Source organism: Rhinoraja longicauda, chromosome 12 (assembly GCF_053455715.1).
Source record: "Rhinoraja longicauda isolate Sanriku21f chromosome 12, sRhiLon1.1, whole genome shotgun sequence".
NCBI classification, from domain to species: domain Eukaryota; kingdom Metazoa; phylum Chordata; class Chondrichthyes; order Rajiformes; family Arhynchobatidae; genus Rhinoraja; species Rhinoraja longicauda.
The window spans coordinates 24,801,702-24,820,745 of record NC_135964.1 but is presented as its reverse complement, the minus strand read 5'-3'; the positions used below and the strand labels follow the sequence as shown (position 1 = coordinate 24,820,745).

The following is a 19,044-nucleotide window of genomic DNA, read 5'->3' as shown; positions in this document are numbered from 1 at the left end:
CTACTTGTTACATCCTCAAAAAAATCCAGAAGATTAGTCAAGCATGATTTCCCCTTCATAAATCCATGTTGAGTTTGACCTATCCTGTCACAGCTTTCCAAAAGCGCTGCTATAACATCTTTAACAATCGACTCAAGCATCTTCCCCACTACTGATGTAAGGCTAACTGGTCTATAATTCCCCGTTTCCTCTCTCCCTCCTTTCTGGAGTGGTGCCCATGAAACTGCACTAAACACTATCTGCATACTACAAAATAAGATACGTGTAAGATACGTGTTATCCCTCCTTCCCAGTTATGAAAATCCAAGGGTCTTGAATGCAAAATGAAACTCTGTTGCTCTTTGCACAGATGCTGCTGACCAGCACTCTGTGTTTTGCTCAGGGATCCAGTGACTGCAGTTCCTTGTGTCTTCAAAAGATTGCAATCATTGCCGACAATCAAAACCCCACCACTCGTTCATTCTTCCTTTCAGACACAGGTGCAGTTTCAACTGGACTAAAGCACCTATGCGACACAAGGAACTGTAGATGCGGGTTTACTAAATAAAAATACACAGTGCTGGGAGCAACTCAGCGGGTCAGGCAGCATCCTTCGACAAACACAGCGGGTCCTTCGACAAACACATCACAAAGACAGCCTTCTTCCACCTCAAAAACATTGCCCGTCTCCGTCCATCCCTCTCCTCCACAGCTGCAGAAACCCTCATCCACGCCTTCATCACCTCCCGTCTGGACTACTGCAACAGCCTCCTCTATGGCGCACCCTCAAAAATCATCAATAAACTTCAATACATTCAAAACTCCGCTGCCCGTCTACTCACACACACCTCGATCCGTGACCATATCACCCCCGTCCTTTATAAACTCCACTGGCTCCCCATCCCCCAGAGAATCCAGTACAAAATCCTCCTCATAACCTACAAAGCCCTCCATAACCTGGCCCCATCCTACCTGACCGACCTCCTCCACAGGCACACTCCCACCTGCACCCTCCGCTCTGCCGCTGCCAATCTCCTATCCCCCCACATCCGGACTAAACTCAGATCCTGGGGGGACAGGGCTTTCTCCATCGCTGCTCCCACCCTATGGAACTCACTACCCCAAACCGTTAGAGACTCCCCCACACTCACCACATTCAAAACATCGCTGAAGTCTCACCTGTTCAGTACTGCCTTCAACCACTGAAGGTCACCTCACCTACTGTCTCCTTTCTCTGTTCATTTATTTACTTATTTATCTATTTATTAATTTCCCTATGTTCTCAAAATCTCTGTAAAGCGTCTTTGAGTATATGAAAAGCGCTATATAAATAAAATGTATTATTATTATTATTATATCTCTGGAGAACATGGATAGGTTTCAGGTTGGGTCTGAAGAAGGGTCACTATCCTTGCTCTCCAGAGATGTTGCCTGACCCCATGAGTTACTCCAAATTCACTTTGTTTGTTTTCTTATGCACCTATTCAATTCAAACTATTGATTGGTATCCTCTTTACTGGAAAGATTGCCCGATGACGTGCTGTGAGAGTGTGCTTCCCACAATGTACCATTTGTGCCCATTTTCTAGTCCTACCTTCTGGTATTACATCATTGGCTTTCTCACTTTCTTTAAGATTCTCCCTTTCATCACTGATCCCTGTTATTCAAAGTGTCTTTTCTCTAGCTATACCTCGAGGGGTGTTTCTAATATTAGGAAAGTGAATAAACTTGAGTTTTGTTCCTCTTCACAAGAGGGAAGGCGGGAAGAAGCCTCAGGACCATGACCGTCTCAACATGGCTGCCGAACCAGACCGTCTTCTTCAACGGAATCGCTCGGGAGTTGATATTTAAACACAAGAAGGCAAATGGGAGGTGGAGAAAAAAAAGTTGAAAATTCAGAGTTTTGTAAAATGATTTTACTTTAAAAAGGTCTGCGCTGCAACGGCGGCCTGTTTGTTTCCTTGGCAACGCGGCCGCCCGCTCTCTGGGGACGTCAGCGTAACCGAGGCAACGAATGGTGGAGCTGAACAACACTCACACAGTCCACAGCAACTTCTTCAGTGGCAACATGACTTTACCACTCTTACCCGGGAATTCCTTCAACAGGAATGTGAGTAACAAATGCTAACAATATGCTTACTTTACAATCCACTTTCTCCTTTAAAATTATTTGTTAAAACAACAGGAAACTGTGACAAACCCTGACTATCAGGTTCAATAATAAACACAAAGTGCTGGAGCAACTCAGCGAGTCAGGCAGCATCTCTGGAGAACGTAGATAGGTGACGTTTTGGGTCGGGACACTTCTTCAAACTAAGCTTGACCCACTGAGTTACTTTGAGTCTTTTTGTAAACCAGAATCTGCAGCTCGTTGTTTCTACATTTTGACTGCTCCACTGTGAAATCTCCTCATTGAAGTTCTCCTCTCTCCGACGGGAGTGCTAAGAGACCCTCACTCACTGCTCCCCCTCTGTGATTCCGGCTGCTCTCCTGCTCTGCGCAGTCTTCAGTCTGAAGAAGGGTCTCGACCCGAAACGTCACCCATTCCTTCTCTCCTGAGATGCTGCCTGACCTGCTGAGTTACTCCAGCATTTTGTGAAAAAGAGTCCTGACTAGAAACATTTTTAGTTTTAGAGATTCAGCATGAAAACGGGCCCTTCAGCCCACTGAGTCCACACCAACCAACGATCACCCATACACTAGTTCTATGTTATCCCAGTTTCACATCCAACACACTCGGGGCATTTTTTTACAGAGGCCAATTATTCTACAGACTTGCAAGTCTTTGGAATGTGGGAGCAAATCAGAACACACAGAGAAAACATCATAAGGTACAGGGAGAATATGCAAACTCCATACAGACAGCACCTGCAGTCAGGATCAAACCTGGGTCTCTGGCGCTGTACGGCAGCAACTCTACCACTGTGCCACGTTGCATACCCTTGTTCTCCAGAGATGCTGCCTGACCTGCTAAGTTATTCCAGACTTTGTGTCTTTTTTATAAACCAGCAACTGCAGTTCCTTGTTTCTAGCTTCTTTCCAGCAACCATGAGGCTCTTGCACATTGCCCATATCACTGTAAACCATGTACCTGTGCAAGTGTCTTTTAAATGCTGTTATGGTATCTGTCTCAACTATCTCCTCTGGCAGCTCATTCCATACACTCACCACCCTCTGAGTGAAATTAAACACTCTTGACTCTTGAGGAGTTACCAAATGCAGAGCCCTTGACCATCATTTAGGATGGAAAGTTCATGGGACCTCCTGTCAATAGATCTTTAATTATCCATTACCACGATTGTGCAGGACTCTAATACTAATAGTTGTTTATTGTCTCCCCCTTTTATAGCTGGGAAAAGAAAGGTTTCATAAATCGCATCATTTTGACTTCCCAAATGATGTTCCTGTGATGGTGGGAGAGGAAAAGCCTGGAATTGGTGGGGAGCCACTGCTTGGGCAGAAGTTGAAGCCCAAGTTCAGTGTATTCCCAAAGGGACAAGGCAGTGATGCTCCGTCTTGGGTTGTATTTGATAAGCAGGTATGCTTCAGTCCATACTCTTTTCACTTGAAACTAACAAAGTAAAAATAAAATGCTCCTTGCTGGAAATTTGTGAGCTCATGTGTTTGCAATTGGGATTAAATTCCATTAAACATTTTATTTTATAAAATCTATTCTAGCCCTTTTTTATCTTTTCCAGATTTACTCATTGGTATTTACTCTCTGTACTTATCACTGTGAGAGAATTTCATGCAAACTTCGCTCTGTTATAGCAGTAATAGCAGAACCTTCAACTGCTAAATGACTACCATTACATTTTATTCTCTCATTCTAACCACCTTGCCTTTTCATTTATCACATTCAAATTCTTCTTCAAACCTTGAACTATTTGTTTAAACCCTGACCTCCTTGGGCTTGTAGGCTAAATGGCCTCCTCTCCTTACAGTAAATTTCCACGATTCCTCAGATTTGGCTAAATTTTGCTTTGCGCCCACTACATGTTTCATGTTAAGGGTGATTCGTCTAGTCCCAATTTATAATAAAAAATAATCATTCACTGAGATATAGGAGGATTTCCAGCACTAACAGAAGTACTACATATTTGAGTCCTGTTTGATTCTCTTCAATCAAGAATGCACCCTTATATTAGATTATAAACAGTCTTGACAAAGTCCTGAGGTGCTTTCCCATCATGTTTTTTTTACTTCATTACAGAAAATGCTGTGTATTCTTATTTTGTCCACATTTGTCCATTTTTAATTCAATTCTTACCTATCCAATTGTGAGACTGGATCGAACAAAAGCTTCTTTACTCATCATCACACTGGGGCTCAAAACGTAACCCTTGTCTCACTCTTGTTTTTTTATAAGACGAAGGCTATGCAAGCAAGATACACATTTATTCACTTCTTTTAATTTCTTGATTTTTTAATAAGACAAAGGCTATTGCTAGCAAGACACACATTTACTGCCAACCCCTATAATTACCCATGAAAAAGATAATAAATTTCCACATATTCATAGCTTTCACATTCTCTGATATGTCACAAAATGCTGTAGATCTCTAAATAGCATGGATAGATGACATTTTGGGTCGGGATCCCTCCTCAAAAAAATAGAAGGATCCCGACCCAAAACCTCATGTATCTATGTTCTCCAGAGATGCAGACTGACTCGCTGAGTTACTACAGCACTTTGTGTCTCTTTTTTGTAAACCAGCATCTGCAATTCCTTGTGTCTCTGATATGTCCTTAAATTGTTCGATTATTTATGTCATCGTTTTTTTAGAACAATAATTTCAGCAGTAACTTCTTCCATATTTACATTGGCCTGAACAAATCCATTCTCCTTTAGTCTCTACCAGAATCAACAACTCCATATCACTGACCTTCCTCACCCTTCTGCCCAGCAGACCCTATGGAATCAAAGCCTGTCACATTCTGACCTTCAAACATTTAATCAATTGAAGCTGCTTTTGTCGGCATAATATGGCTCTTACTTTGGCTGATCTGCTACTGAAACATTTACCATCTGATTACCCAAAAACAGTTCTGTCATCTTTTATGCACATAGCATTTTGTTTCCCTTATCCTACCTTATACCAATTTGCACTCATTCATCAAATAAATTCTTCCAGATATGCATTTCCTCTAGCTTTCAGTATGTTAACTTCTGACCTTTGAGGTTAAGTTCCTTCATGGCCTCTTTGTAAATCCTTATTGTACTTGTGCTAGCCCCTTATGTGCTTTCTTCATTTTACCATTGGTGGGTATTTTACCATTGGTGGCTTCCCATGTCTCACTTTTTGGAATTTCCTCCTTGAATCAGCTTTCTATTTTAAAATTCTCTTTTGAGCCAATCTTTTTGACCAACATAGGATCAAGAATTGACCATTCAAGCCTGTTTCACCATTTAACTGTATCATGTCCAATCTTTACCTCAATATTATCTGTCACCATTAACTGTATCAAATCTCAAAATCAAATAATTGATGGTATCCACCGTCTTAATGAGGAAAGTTCAAGATTTCTACTATTCTAATGAAATAAAAAATAATTTGGAGACTTTGGCTTCAGGACCAATTAACCTTGTGCTTGTCTAACAGGTACTTTGCTTTAAAGCCTATTTTCAAGAAAGTGTACAGGAAAGAAGAGAAGAACAATATCGAATAAGAAAGTGCAAGATTTATTTTTACCTGGAAGATGACACAATACAAGTTATTGAACCAGAAGTAAAAAATAGTGGAATCGATCAAGGTACTGAGAAGTTCAGTAATTTCCACCACTCCATCATTATATAACTAACTATTTTAATTATCTTAAAAATACTACTGTGGACATATGCCCTATGTTAACAAAACCAGCAATATTTGTTTTGGTGCAGAAAATATTGAACACTGTAAGTTTGCATTTTTCTCACATCAAGCAGCTGCGCTGCGTGAGTGAAAATAGAAAAACCCTTATGTGCTTTAATTATTTCACTTCCCATGAATCTCTACTAGAGACCTACAATCCACTGGAAATTTGAAATAAAAAATAGAAAATGCTAAAAATATTCAAGAAGTTAGTTAGGCTCTGAGGAGAGAAACAATCTTTCAAATTAATGTCATTTCAGCAAATATGTAAAAGTTAAGTGACAACAGATTCGAAAATTCAGAGGAAGAGTTGAATTGGGGAGGTGTTTAGTGTTTAGTCTCATGGTGAGGAGAGGAAAATGATAATGGAATAAGTAACTAAACTTATCCATTCGTGATTGTGGACTGTGAACAATTTACGAGAAAGTTTCTCTGGAAAATGGGTGTCAAACTGAACCCACCTGGCTGCATTCATGAAGATCCATATATTTCAAAGCGTGAAAAAGTAAGGCTAACTTTTTATATAAGAAAAGAAAACTTAGCCGCTATGTCAATGAATAATTTTCTGGTTTGAACAATATAACTTGGAATGAAAATCATCAATAACAGCTATGGTATGTTACTTTTGATGCTAGTGTATGTGTTTTGTGGTGAAAGAGGTCATATAAATATCATCATAAAGCCAAGGATAAGAAAGTTATTTTAAGAGTTAAACATTTACATTTTTGACATTTACATATTTTTTCCTTTTACTAAATAAAAATAAAAGCTGTATCAACTGTGACAGAATACATTTTCTCACACTTGCTGCCAACAGGTGATGCAACATTTTCTGTAACAATGACATTTGTCATTGACAGACCTACATTTCTCTTCTTGCTTCAACTATAGGTGACCCCCTTACCCCACATTTTACAGGAATTCACCAGTACAAATTTAATAGATTACTACCCAGAAATTTGAGTTGCAGATTAAAACAGAATTAATGTGAAAAATTACCCCAAAACAGAAACATTGCCACTAGAGAAGCCTTATATCATTTACAGTCCCTCCATTCCAGACTGCCAGTCTTTACTGCATTTCTTTTTACTTTCACTCTGGTCATTGATAATATTGGCATACTTTGTATTGAACCGAGACATTGAATGAAACAACCCACTTCACAATGTCATTCCCTTCATGATTTGAGTACTTAATAATTATATCAATTTGTTTCTTATTAATTGAAGTAAAAGAAGTAAGATTCTAGAGTGTTTTATTGTCATATGTATGAAACAGAACAATAAAATTCTTACTTGCAGCAGCAAAACAGTATATGTAAACATAATACTCTGTAAACAATATAATAAACAAAAAAAAGTTCAGTATATATATATATATATATATATATATAGAGAGAGAGAGAGAGAGAGAGAGAGAGAGAGAGAGAGAGAGAGAGAGAGAGAGAGAGAGAGAGAGAGAGAGAGAGAGAGAGAGAGAGAGAGAGAGAGAGAGAGAGAGAGGAAATTGCGGGATCCCTGTTTGAAATTAACAAGTCGTCTTTAAATTAATTAACTTACTACTGCCATGCCTTTTTCATTTGATCTATCCTGCTTTCTGCCCTTTCATAGGCCTTTCCAGTTATTCTTTTCCCTTTCCTCTCTTCACAGAGCTGAACCCTCTTTCTGCTCTGCTCTCTAACGTTTTCCAGCTTTGATGAAATAAACTATTTTTTCTGTCTCCACAGATGCTGCCTGATATGTGAGATAAAAATGGCAGCCAAAGAGAATGCAGCAGCAAGTATTCTGCAATGATTTTATCTGCTTATCCACCTATTCAAACCAGCCAACCAGAATTAAAATAACCCTTACAAAATTTTATTCTAACTCAGCGGGTCAGGCAGCATCTGTGGAGGGAAAACACTTTGTGATTTGCTCATGATTCAAGCATCTGCAGTTCTTTGTGTCTCAATGTTTTTTTTTAATTATGCCATGTAAATGTTTAGGTGGAAGTTGAGCCAGACAATCAGAATTATGGGGTGCTAGTTATTGCTTAAAAAAAATCTAAAATACTGTAAACTGAGTAGGACTGAATAGAGGCAAAATATTACAGGTATAAAATAGGAAAATAAAACGGAACAGAACAGACTGCAATCTCTGCTTTTATTGCTTTTTTAGGAACGATAATTCATCGTCATCGTATTCCTCTTCCGCCTCCACATGACGATCAGTTTTATACAGTGGATCATTTCAATATCTGTCAAGAGATTGTGTTCTATTCAAAGACATTCATGATTGTGGACTGTGATCAATTTACGAGAAACTTTCTCTGGAAAATGGGTGTCAAACTGAACCCACCTGGCTGCATTCCTGAAGATCCATATATTAGAAAGCGTGAAAAAGTAAGGCTAACCTTTTATATAAGAAAAACTTAGCCGCTATATCAATGAATCATTTTTTGGTTTGAACAATATAACTTGGAATGAAAATCATCAATAACAGCTATGGTATGTTACTTTTGATGCTAGTGTATGTGTTTTGTGGTGAAAGAGGTCATATAAATTTCATCATAAAGCCAAGGATGTTATTTAAAGAGTTAAACATTTACATTTTTGACATTCACATATTTTTTCCTTTTACTAAATAAAAATAAAAGCTGTATCAACTGTGACAGGATACATTTTCTCACACTTGCTGCCAACAGGTGATGCAACATTTTCTGTAACAATGACATTTGTCATTGACAGACCTGCATTTCTCTTCTTGCTTCAACTATAGGTGACCCCCTTACCCCACATTTTACAGGAATTCACCAGTACAAATTTAATAGATTACTACCCAGAAATTTGAGTTACTGATTAAAACAGAATGAATGTGAAAAATTACCCCAAAACAGAAACATTGCCACTAGAGAAGCCTTATATCATTTACAGTCCCTCCATTCCAGACTGCTAGTCTTTACTGCATTTCTTTTTACTTTCGCTCTGGTCATTGATAATATTGGCATACTTTGTATTGAACCGAGACATTGAATGAAACAACCCACTTCACAATGTCATTCCCTTCATGATTTGAGTACTTAATAATTATATCAATTTGTTTCCTATTAATTGAAGTAAAAGAAGTGAGATTCTAGAGTGTTTTATTGTCATATGTACGAAACAGAACAATAAAATTCTTACTTGCAGCAGCAAAACAGGATATGTGAACATAATACTCTGTAAACAATATAATAAACAAAAAAAAGTTCAGTATATATATATATATATATATAGAGAGAGAGAGAGGAAATTGCGGGACCCCTGGTTGAAATTTACAAGTCGTCTTTAAATACAGGAGAGGTGCCAGAAGACTGGAGCGTGGTAAATGTTTTGTCTCTATTCAAGAAGGGCTGCAGGGAAAATGTTGGGAACTGTAGGCCAGTGCGCTTAACATCTATAGTTGGAAAGTTACCAGAGAGTATTCTGAGGGATAGGATGTACAGGTACTTAGATGAACAAGGGCTGATTAGGGAAAGCATGGGTTTGTAAGTGGGAAGTTGTGTCTCACAAATCTGATTGAGGTTTTTGAAGACGTGACCAAAAAGATCGATGAGGGCAGAGCTGTAGATGTTGTATATATGGACTTCAGCAAAGCATTCAACAAGGTTTTGCATGGTAGGCTGCTCTGGAAGGTTAGATCACATGGGATCCAAGGAGAGATAGCTGAATGGATAGAAAATTGGCTTCATGGAAGGAAGCAGAAGGTGATGGGGGAAGGTTGCTTCTCGGACTAGAGGCCTATGACTAGTGATGTGCCTCAGGGTTCGGTGCTGGGCCCGTTACTGTTTGTCATCTATAACAATGATTTTGATGGGAAAATACACGGTAAGATTACCAAGTTTGCAGATTATACAAAAGTTGGTGATTTTGCAGATAGTGAAAATTGTTGTGTAAAATTGCAACAAGATCTTGATCGATTGGCCAGGTGGGCTGAGGAATGGTTGTTGGAATTTAATACAAATAAATGCGAGGTGTTGCATTTTGGAAGTCTAGCATGGGCAGGACCTACACTGTGAATGGTAGGGCTCTGGGGAGAGTTGTAGAGCAGTGGGATCTAGGAGTGCAGATGACTGGCTTGAAGGTAGAGTCATAGGTAGTTAGAGTGGTCAAAAGGCATTTGGCACATTGGCCTTCATCAGTCAGAGTATTGAGTATAGAAGTTAGGAGGTCATGTTGCAGTTGTATAAGACGTTGGTGAGGCCATATTTAGAGTATTGTGCTCAATTCTGGGCACCATGTTATAGGAAAGATGTTGTCAAGCTGGAAAGGGTACAGAGAAGATTTACAAGGATGTTGCCAGGGCTAGAGGGTCTGAGCTATAGGGAGAGGTTGGGTAGGCTGGGATTCTATTCCTTGGAGGGCAGGAGGACGAGGGGTGATCTTATTGAGGTGTATAAAATCATGAGAGGAATCGATTGGGTAAATGCACAGAGTCTCTTGCCCAGAGTAGGTGAATCGAGGACCAGAGGACATAGATTTAAGGTGAAGGGGAAAAGATTTGATAGGAATCTGAGGGGTAACTTTTTCACACAAAGGGTGCTGGGTATATGGAACAAGCTGCCAGAGGAGGTAGTTGAGGCAGGGACTATCCCAACATTTAAGAAACAGTTAGACATGTACATGGATAGAACAGGTTTGGAGGGATATGGACCAAACGCGGGCAGGTGAGACTAGTAGCTGGGACATGTTGGCTGGTGTGGACAACTTGGGCCAAAGGGCCTGTTTCTACACAGTATCACTCTATGACTCTGTGAGAAAGAAACTACAGATACTGGTTTATACTGAAGATAGACAAAAAGTGCTGAAGTAACTCAGCAGGTCAGGCAGCATCTCCGGAGAAAAGGAGGGGACGTTTGGCTCGGGATAAGGAAAGGAATGCATGCAAGGAAGGGTGGAGCTCATAATGGCCCATTGTTGGCTGGCGAAGAGGTGATAACGGAGGGATACAAGGATGTGAAAAATTGAACTAGTAGGATGACTATGGTGAGGCAGGAGTGGAGGAGGGAATGCAGGGGTTACTTGAAATGAGAAAAATCAATGTTCATGCCGCTGGGTTGTAAGTTGCCAATGCAAAATATGAGGTGCTATTCCTCCAATTTGCATGAGGCCCATTGCTCAGGTCAGTATGGGAATGGGAAGAGGAGTTAAAATGTTTGGAAATTGGATATCTGAAGACCTAGTGTAGGCTGGGCGATTGTTTCACTGAACACTTCCATAATTATTGGGAAAATTATGATTCTGTTTTTCAATACTGAAATATTTTATTCATATAATTCTTTGTGTGAATGTATACCAAACCTAAATTAGTTCTTCAGAGTTTAAATTGAAGGTACTGGATTACAATCTCACATTGACAGATCTCTCTGTTTTCTTTGACATAAATAGTGAAGAAAATTGAATGTTTTTTTATTAATCCACTAAAATGTTATTTCCTTTTGGAAATAAAGGAAGTTGTTTCCTTTCCTAAGCAAGTAAGATAGAATTGACATAAAATCCATTAATTTGTTTTAAATGCAAATCTGTATCATCTGACGTTATAAATCAAGTTTTGCAAATTTTCCTGTTGCTGAAATAAAATAAGAAAATATCGGAGGGATTCTGGCTCCACCTCTGGATGGAGAAATCATTGAAGGTTTTGATAAAAAGATCTTTGAGCATTAACTCTGAAACACTAACCGTGGGCAGGATATTGATCAAGGTAACCCTCTCTTCGCAAATGCTGCCTGGCCAGCTGAGTATTTGTCAGCATTTTCCTTTTTTATTTCAAATTTCCAACATGAAATTGTTTCCATTTTGTTTGCAGTAGCTGGTCTTGAGTTTACTGGGTTGTTCACTTTTACACGTTGATGAGAAATGGGGGTGATTTACTCATCGTGTTGAGGAGCTTTGTTAAAATTGCAACAAGAAACTAAATCTACAGCAAATTGGGGAAAGGCCATTGACAATATGTTATTTTTCTCAGCGAGCTTTCCCCTTTATGCTACAATTGAATGGTCCAGAACATTCAAGCATCCAGTGTGTGCGTATGCTAGTTTGAGACATATTCAGCTGATTTGTATGTGTTCTATACATTTGCAGCATGTGCATGGTTAAACTGTTGATAAGTGCAATGAACAGACAATAGACAATAGACAATAGGTGCAGAAGTAGCCCATTCGGCCCTTCGAGCCAGCACTACCATTCAATGCGATCATGACTAATCATCCACAATCAGTACCCCGTTCCTGCCTTCTCCCCATACCCCCTGACTCCGCTATCATTAAGAGCTCTATCTAACTCTCTCTTGAAAGTATCCAGAGAATTAGCCTCCACTGCCTTCTGAGGCAGAGAATTCCACAGATTTACAACTCTCTGAGTGAAAAGGTTTTTCCTCATCTCCGTTTTAAATGGCCTACCCCTTACTCTTAAACTGTGGCCCCTGGTTCTGGACTCCCCCAACATTGGGAACATGTTTCCTGCCTCTAACGTGTCCAATCCCCTAATAATCTTATATGTTTCAATAAGATCCCCTCTCATCCTTCTAAATTCCAGTGTATACAAGCCCAGTCGCTCCAGTCTTTCAACATACGACAGTCCCGCCATTCCAGGAATCAACCTAGTGAACCTATGCTGCACTCCCACAACAGCAAGAACGTCCTTCCTCAAATTTGGAGATCAAAACTGCACTCAGTACTCCAGGTGTGGTCTCACTAGGGCCCTGTAGAACTGTACAAGGACCTCCTTGCTCCTATACTCAACTCCTCTTGTCAGGAAGACCAACATGCCATTAGCTTTCTTCACTGCCTGCTGTACCTGCATGCTTACTTTCAGTGACTGATGAACAAGGACACCCAGATCTCTTTGTACTTCCCCTTTTCCTAACTTGACACCATTCAGATAATAATCTGCCTTCCTGTTCTTACCACCAAAGTGGATAACCTCACATTTATCCACATTAAACTGCATCTGCCATGCATCTGCACACTCACACAACCTGTCCAAGTCACCCTGCATCCTCATAGCATCCTCCTCACAGTTCACACTGCCACCCAGCTTTGTGTCATCTGCAAATTTGCTAATGTTACTTTTAATCCCTTCATCTAAGTCATTAATGTATATTGTAAATAGCTGCGGTCCCAGCACCGAGCCTTGCGGTACCCCACTAGTCACTGCCTGCCATTCTGAAAGGGACCCGTTAATCCCTACTCTTTGTTTTCTGTCTGCCAACCAATTTTCTATCCATGTCAGTACCCTACTCCCAATACCATGTGCTCTAATTTTGCCCACTAATCTCCTATGTGGGACCTTATCAAAGGCTTTCTGAAAGTCCAGGTACACTACATCCACTGGCTCTCCCTTGTCCATTTTCCTAGTTACATCCTCAAACAATTCCAGAAGATTAGTCAAGCATGATTTCCCCTTCATAAATCCATGCTGACTCGGAACGATCCTGTTACTGCTATTCAAATGTTCCGCAATTTCTTTTTTTATAATTGACTCCAGCATCTTCCTCACCACTGATGTCAGGCTAACTGGTCTATAATTTCCCGTTTTCTCTCTCCCTCCTTTCTTAAAAAGTGGGATAACATTAGCTACCCTCCAATCCACGGGAACTGATCCTGAATCTATACAACATTGGAAAATGATCACCAATGGTTCTACGATTTCTAGAGCCACTTCCTTAAGTACCCTGGGATGCAGACCATCAAGCCCTGGGGATTTATCATCCTTCAGTCCCATTAGTCTACCCAACATTTCCTGCCTAATGTGAATTTCCTTCAGTTCCTCTGTCACCCTAGGACCTCTGTCCACTAGTACATCTGGGAGATTGTTTGTGTCTTCCTTAGTGAAGACAGATCCAAAGTACCTGTTCAACTCGCTTGCCATTTCCTTGTTCCCCATAATAAATTCACCTGCTTCTGTCTTCAAGTGACCCACATTTGTCTTACCTATTTCTTTCCTCTTCACATACCTAAAGAAGCTTTTACTATCCTTCTTTATATTCTTGGCTAGCTTACCTTTCTACCTCATCTTTTCTCCCTGTATTGCCTTTTTAGTTATCTTCTGTTGCTCTTTAAAAGAGTCCCAATCCTCTGGCTTCCTGCTCATCTTTGCTATGTTATACTTCTCCTCTTTTATTTTTATACTGTCCTTGACTTCCCTTGTCAGCCACGGTTGCCTCTTACTCTCCTTAGAATCTTTCTTCCTCTTTGGAATGAACTGATCTTGCACCTTCTGTATTATTCCCAGAAATACCTGCCACTGTTGTTCCACCATCTTCCCTGCTAGGGTCCCTTTCCAGTCAACTCTGGCCAGCTCCTCCCTCATGCCTCCATAGTCCCCCTTGCTCAACTGCAATACTGACACTTCCGATTTTCCCTTCTCCATCTCAAATTGTAGATTAAAACTTATCATATTATGATCACTATCTCCTAATGGCTCTTTTACCTTGAGTTCTCTGATCAAATCCGGTTCATTACACAACACTAAATCCAGAATTGCCTTTTCCCTGGTAGGCTCCAGTACAAGCTGTTCTAAGAATCCATCTCGGAGGCACTCCACAAACTCCCTTTCTTTGGATCCATTACCAAACTGATTTTCTCAGTCTACCTGCATGTTGAAATCTCCCATAACCACTGGAGCATTACCTTTGCGACATGCCAATTTTAACTCTTGATTCAACTTGCACCCTTTATCCAGGCTACTGTTTGGGGGCCTGTAGATAACTCCCATTAGGGTCTTTTTACCCTTACGATTCCTCAGTTCTGTCCATACTGATTCTATATCTCCTAATTCTATGTCACCCCTTGCAAGGGACTGAATATCATTCCTTACCAACAGAGCGACCCCACCCCCTCTGCCCACCTGTCTGTCTTTTCGATAGGTCGTACACCCCTGAATATTCAGCTCCCAGCCCTGGTCCTCTTGCAGCCATGTCTCTGTAATTCCCACAACATCATACTTGCCAATATCTAACTGAGCCTCAACCTCATCCACTTTATTTTTTATTCTTCGTGCATTCAAATACAACACATTAACTTCGTTATTCACCCCGCCCTCTCACACTATTGGCCCTGAACAGAAGCCAAGTTTATGCTGGATTATTTAGTTGAATTGATTTTGCAGAAATAAAAATATATTGAAGGCTTTGTACTTTGAGTTACTAAATCATGCGGTTTAGGCAGATGCGAGATTTCACACAGATTTTGTTTAAAGTGAATGAACTTAGTTGGAATGCTCAAGCAGCGAGATAATTAGTCTTTGGGTCTGGTGAATAGTATTGAAATGGCCAAAGTTCTGTTCCTAGTTGTGATTCCTGCATGTAGATGGAGTGTGCACAGTTATAACATCCCTCGCATTTAAATACCCTGTTAATACTTCACATCAAAGCTCATGCATAAATAATTATTTTATAGCAAAATGGCAGGAAATATTTAATACCGTACAAAAATGTCACAGCAATGCTGTTAATTTAGGAGAGGAAAGACTTAAACATGAGTAAATTAACAGCAAATAGACGAATAAGGCTGGTGGACCACTGTAGCAAAACACTATTTAATCTCAGTGCACAATTTAAAAAAAAAAGTAAAATATAGAAGGATAGCATAGATTGAATGCATCTTTGACACATGTAAGAAAGTTAATTCTGAAGAATCTTTATTAAGGAGTTCCAGAGGACCTTTCTTGTGTTTTTTCTAATTCACCATGTTCCTTCTGTGTTTCTTGCAGATGGAGAAAAACATGCATCCTCTCCGTCCATATGAGAAAGTTGATACACTTAAGCAGTTCCTGGACCACGACACACATGTGTTGCGATTTTACTGCTATTGGGATGACAGAGACAATCAATTTGGAGAGGTCAGGGAACTCGTTCTGCATTATTTCCTGGCAGATGACACGATTGAAATTAAAGAGGTTCTGCCCCCCAATTCTGGCAGAGATGCTGTTGGCATGTTTCTCCACCGAAGCAAGCTACCAAAGGTATCAACATAAAACAAGTTACGTATTGTCTCTAAACTCGTGTCAATTTCTTATGCATTCTGCATGATTACATCAATATCCAGTCTGTACTCAACGTGTGTCGGAAGAAAATCTGCAGATGCTGGTTTAAATCGAAGGTAGACACAAAATGCTGGAGTAACTCAATGGGTCAGGCAGCATCTCTGGAGAGAAGTAATCGGTGATGTTTCGGGCCGAATCGTCACCCATTCCTTCTCTCCAGAGATGCTGTCTGACCCGCTGAGGTACTCCAGCATTTTGTGTCTACCTGTACTCAACGTAATCAGAGTAGGCAAATAAATTGGACAGTGCTGGAAAATGGATCAAGCTGCTTATAAACCTATTTATGCCTGTGCCAGGACAGAATGTTCCCATCTGTGTACTGATGGATTTAGCCACTACTTCAACAAACTTTAAGCCAACCTCCTGCAAGGTTGCTGATGAATTCGGCCATATTCTTTGACATTGAATGCAGACATTTTGGCAGAATTGATGGACAACCAACCATTTTACAAGCCAACTCTGAGACTTCAGCTTTAGATTACCCATTTAAAATCTCATCAGAGTTCTGCAGAGCAGAACTTTTATGTGTTTTCACTTTCTTGCCTGCAGGCCCTCATTAATTTCTCAACAGCATGTCCAACATCTAGACTAGCCAGCTGTTGAAGCTGGCCTGCTGCACCAGTAGCCAGCTTGCAACTCTGAAAAGACAGACGTAGTGTGGGGCTTGTAAACTGTTGAGAGTGAATACATTGGTGACTGGTGAATACATCGGTGATTGTGACTTTCTTTAGCAGGCATGGCATGGCATAGGAGTGAAACAGGTGCCATGCTTTACCAATTCTTCTCCTCTCCCTATCGTTGAGATGGGGAAAGAAGAATTGCCCTCTATCTACTGAAACATCTCAAGGTACATTCTGCAAAGGCTGCATGAGGAAATTGGTGGAGATGAAATCCAAGAACAAGCATTGTTGGCCTAGATGCACTGCTGAAACATTAGATGACCTTTCAAGTGTGGTCAAAATCAAATGCCATATCCACATTCATCAATAGCTCAATTCGCTAGATGCCCATTACTTACTCTAAATAATGTCCCTCAAAAGGACTTAGAAGGTAGAATGGTGGTGCAGTGGTTAAATCACTGCACTTGTCTTGTGAAATTCAGTGCAATAATCATGCAGAGTCATGAGTTCAAATACTATCAAGTAGCTGCAAGGCAAGAAGAGAAAGAAGAAAGATGGGCATATGGACAACCCCTTTCTGGAAGGGCTCTCCACGACCAACTAAGCTCATTGCATTTCTAATGGGCACAGTGGTATATCTACAGTATATTTCCCTTTGTTGTCTTTGCTGTATTGCTGACAAAATCTCAATTACCCGGCTAAAAATTCAAAGCCATCACAACATAAATATTTCACAGGTAGACACAAAATGCTGGAGTAACTCAGCGGGACAGGCAGCAGTCGTGACCTGAAATGTCACCCATTCCTTCTCTCCAGAGATGCTGACTGTCCCACTGAGTTACTCCAGCATTTTGTGTCTACTTTCGATTTAAACCAGCATCTGCAGTACTTTCCTACACATAAATATTTCACATCTGTGGAAAGAGAAACAGAGTTAATGCCCTTTTTTTCATACAAATGCTAACTTGTGCATTTCCTAAGTTCCTGTCTTCTGAGTATCCTGGACTGCTTTGGTATTCCTATACATTTTATAGTCTTATCTTCTTAGGCCCCCCTCGGTCATGGCTGACCATGGGTGATGCATCCTAGTTGGCTGCTTGCTCCACACTTCGGCTAGAGCAGCGTCGCTTGTGGCTGAAGAGACCAATGTGGGAGTGACAGTCTCTGTCGCAAACGTCACATTTGTGTGTGGTCTCTGGTCTGTTGAAGTTGCTGCGCTCCTTTCTGCGTGCCAACTTGTCTGCTGCTGCGTTCATCAGTTTCTCTTCCCCCATTTTGAGATGTTAGTTCAGGGTACCTCTCCACCTCGTCCGGTCAGCTGCAAGACTCCACATCGATGTCGAGCGCCTTCAAATCTCTCTTGCAGATATCCTTGTAATGTAGCTGGGGGCGGCCGATGGTTCTCCTCCCAGATGTCAGCTCTCCATAGAGGATGTCTTTTGGAATACGGCTATTCTCCATGCGGTGGACATGGCCCAGCCACCGCAGTATGCGCTGCCTGAGTAGAGTGTACATACTCGGAAGCCCAGCGCGAAACAGAATCTCAGTGTTGGATACGCTGTCTTGCCAGAATATACCCAGGATACGGCGGATGCATCTGAGGTGGAAGGTGTTGAGTATTCTCTCCAGTCTGGCTTATGTAGTCCATGTCTCACTGCCGTACAGCAATGTGCTGTTGACACAGGCGTTGTAGACTGCTATCTTTGTCTTCACTGTCAGCTTTGGGTTGGTCCACACCTCGAGTTGTGAAACGAGCGAGGGTTGTAGCTGCCTTCCCGATCCCCTTGTCAATCTCTGTGTCCAAGCAGAGGTTGTTGGTGATGGTGGAGCCGAGGTACATGAACTGATGGACGGCATCGAGTTCGTAGTCGTTGATGGTGATGACAGGCTGTGCCTCTGTATCCTGTCCCAGGACGTTCGTCTTCTTCAGGCTGATGGTCAGCCAGAAGTCCTTGCAAGCCCGATAGAAGTGGTCCATCAGTGACTGTAGTTCCTGCTGGGTGTGGGACACAACTGCTGCGTCATCGGCGAACAACATGTCTCTGATGAGAGCTTCACGTACTTTTGTCTTGGCTCTGAGGCGGGTGAGGTTGAGGAGCCTGCCATCTGATCTAGAACGCAGGTAGATCCCCTCTGTTGTGGTGCTGAAGGCATGTTTCAGGAGCAGAGTGAAGAAAATCCCAAAGACTGTGGGAGCGAGGACGCAGCCTTGTTTGACACCACTGCGGATGTCGAAGAGCTCCGAGAAACTGCCATTGAACTGCATTGTCCCCTTCGTGTTGAGGTGGAAGGATTCTATCATGCTCTGCAGTTTTGGTGGGCAGCCGATCTTTGGGAGAGCCTTCAATAGGCCATCTCTGCTGACGAAGTCGAACGCCTTGGTGAGGTCAATGAAAGCAATATACAGGGGCATCCGCTGTTCTCTGCACGTCTCTTGGAGCTGGCGAAGGGAAAAGACCTTGTCTACTGTTGACCTTCCAGCTCGGAAACCGCACTGTGAATCTGGGTAGACATGTTCTGCCAGCTTCTGCAG

General features: G+C 41.2%; 1 protein-coding gene across 1 annotated transcript in view; it reads left to right on the top strand.

Annotated features, from left to right (window-relative positions):
• The first annotated feature begins 1,996 nt into the window (after positions 1-1,996).
• efhc2 (EF-hand domain (C-terminal) containing 2) overlaps positions 1,997-19,044 on the top strand; it is a 41,452-nt gene continuing 24,404 nt past the window's right edge. The window contains exons 1-5 of the mRNA XM_078408695.1: positions 1,997-2,089; positions 3,329-3,517; positions 5,583-5,733; positions 7,988-8,211; positions 15,559-15,810. Of these exons, the coding sequence (XP_078264821.1) occupies positions 2,048-2,089; positions 3,329-3,517; positions 5,583-5,733; positions 7,988-8,211; positions 15,559-15,810 (858 nt within the window). The 5' untranslated portion in view covers positions 1,997-2,047. The remainder of the gene's footprint in view (positions 2,090-3,328; positions 3,518-5,582; positions 5,734-7,987; positions 8,212-15,558; positions 15,811-19,044) is intronic.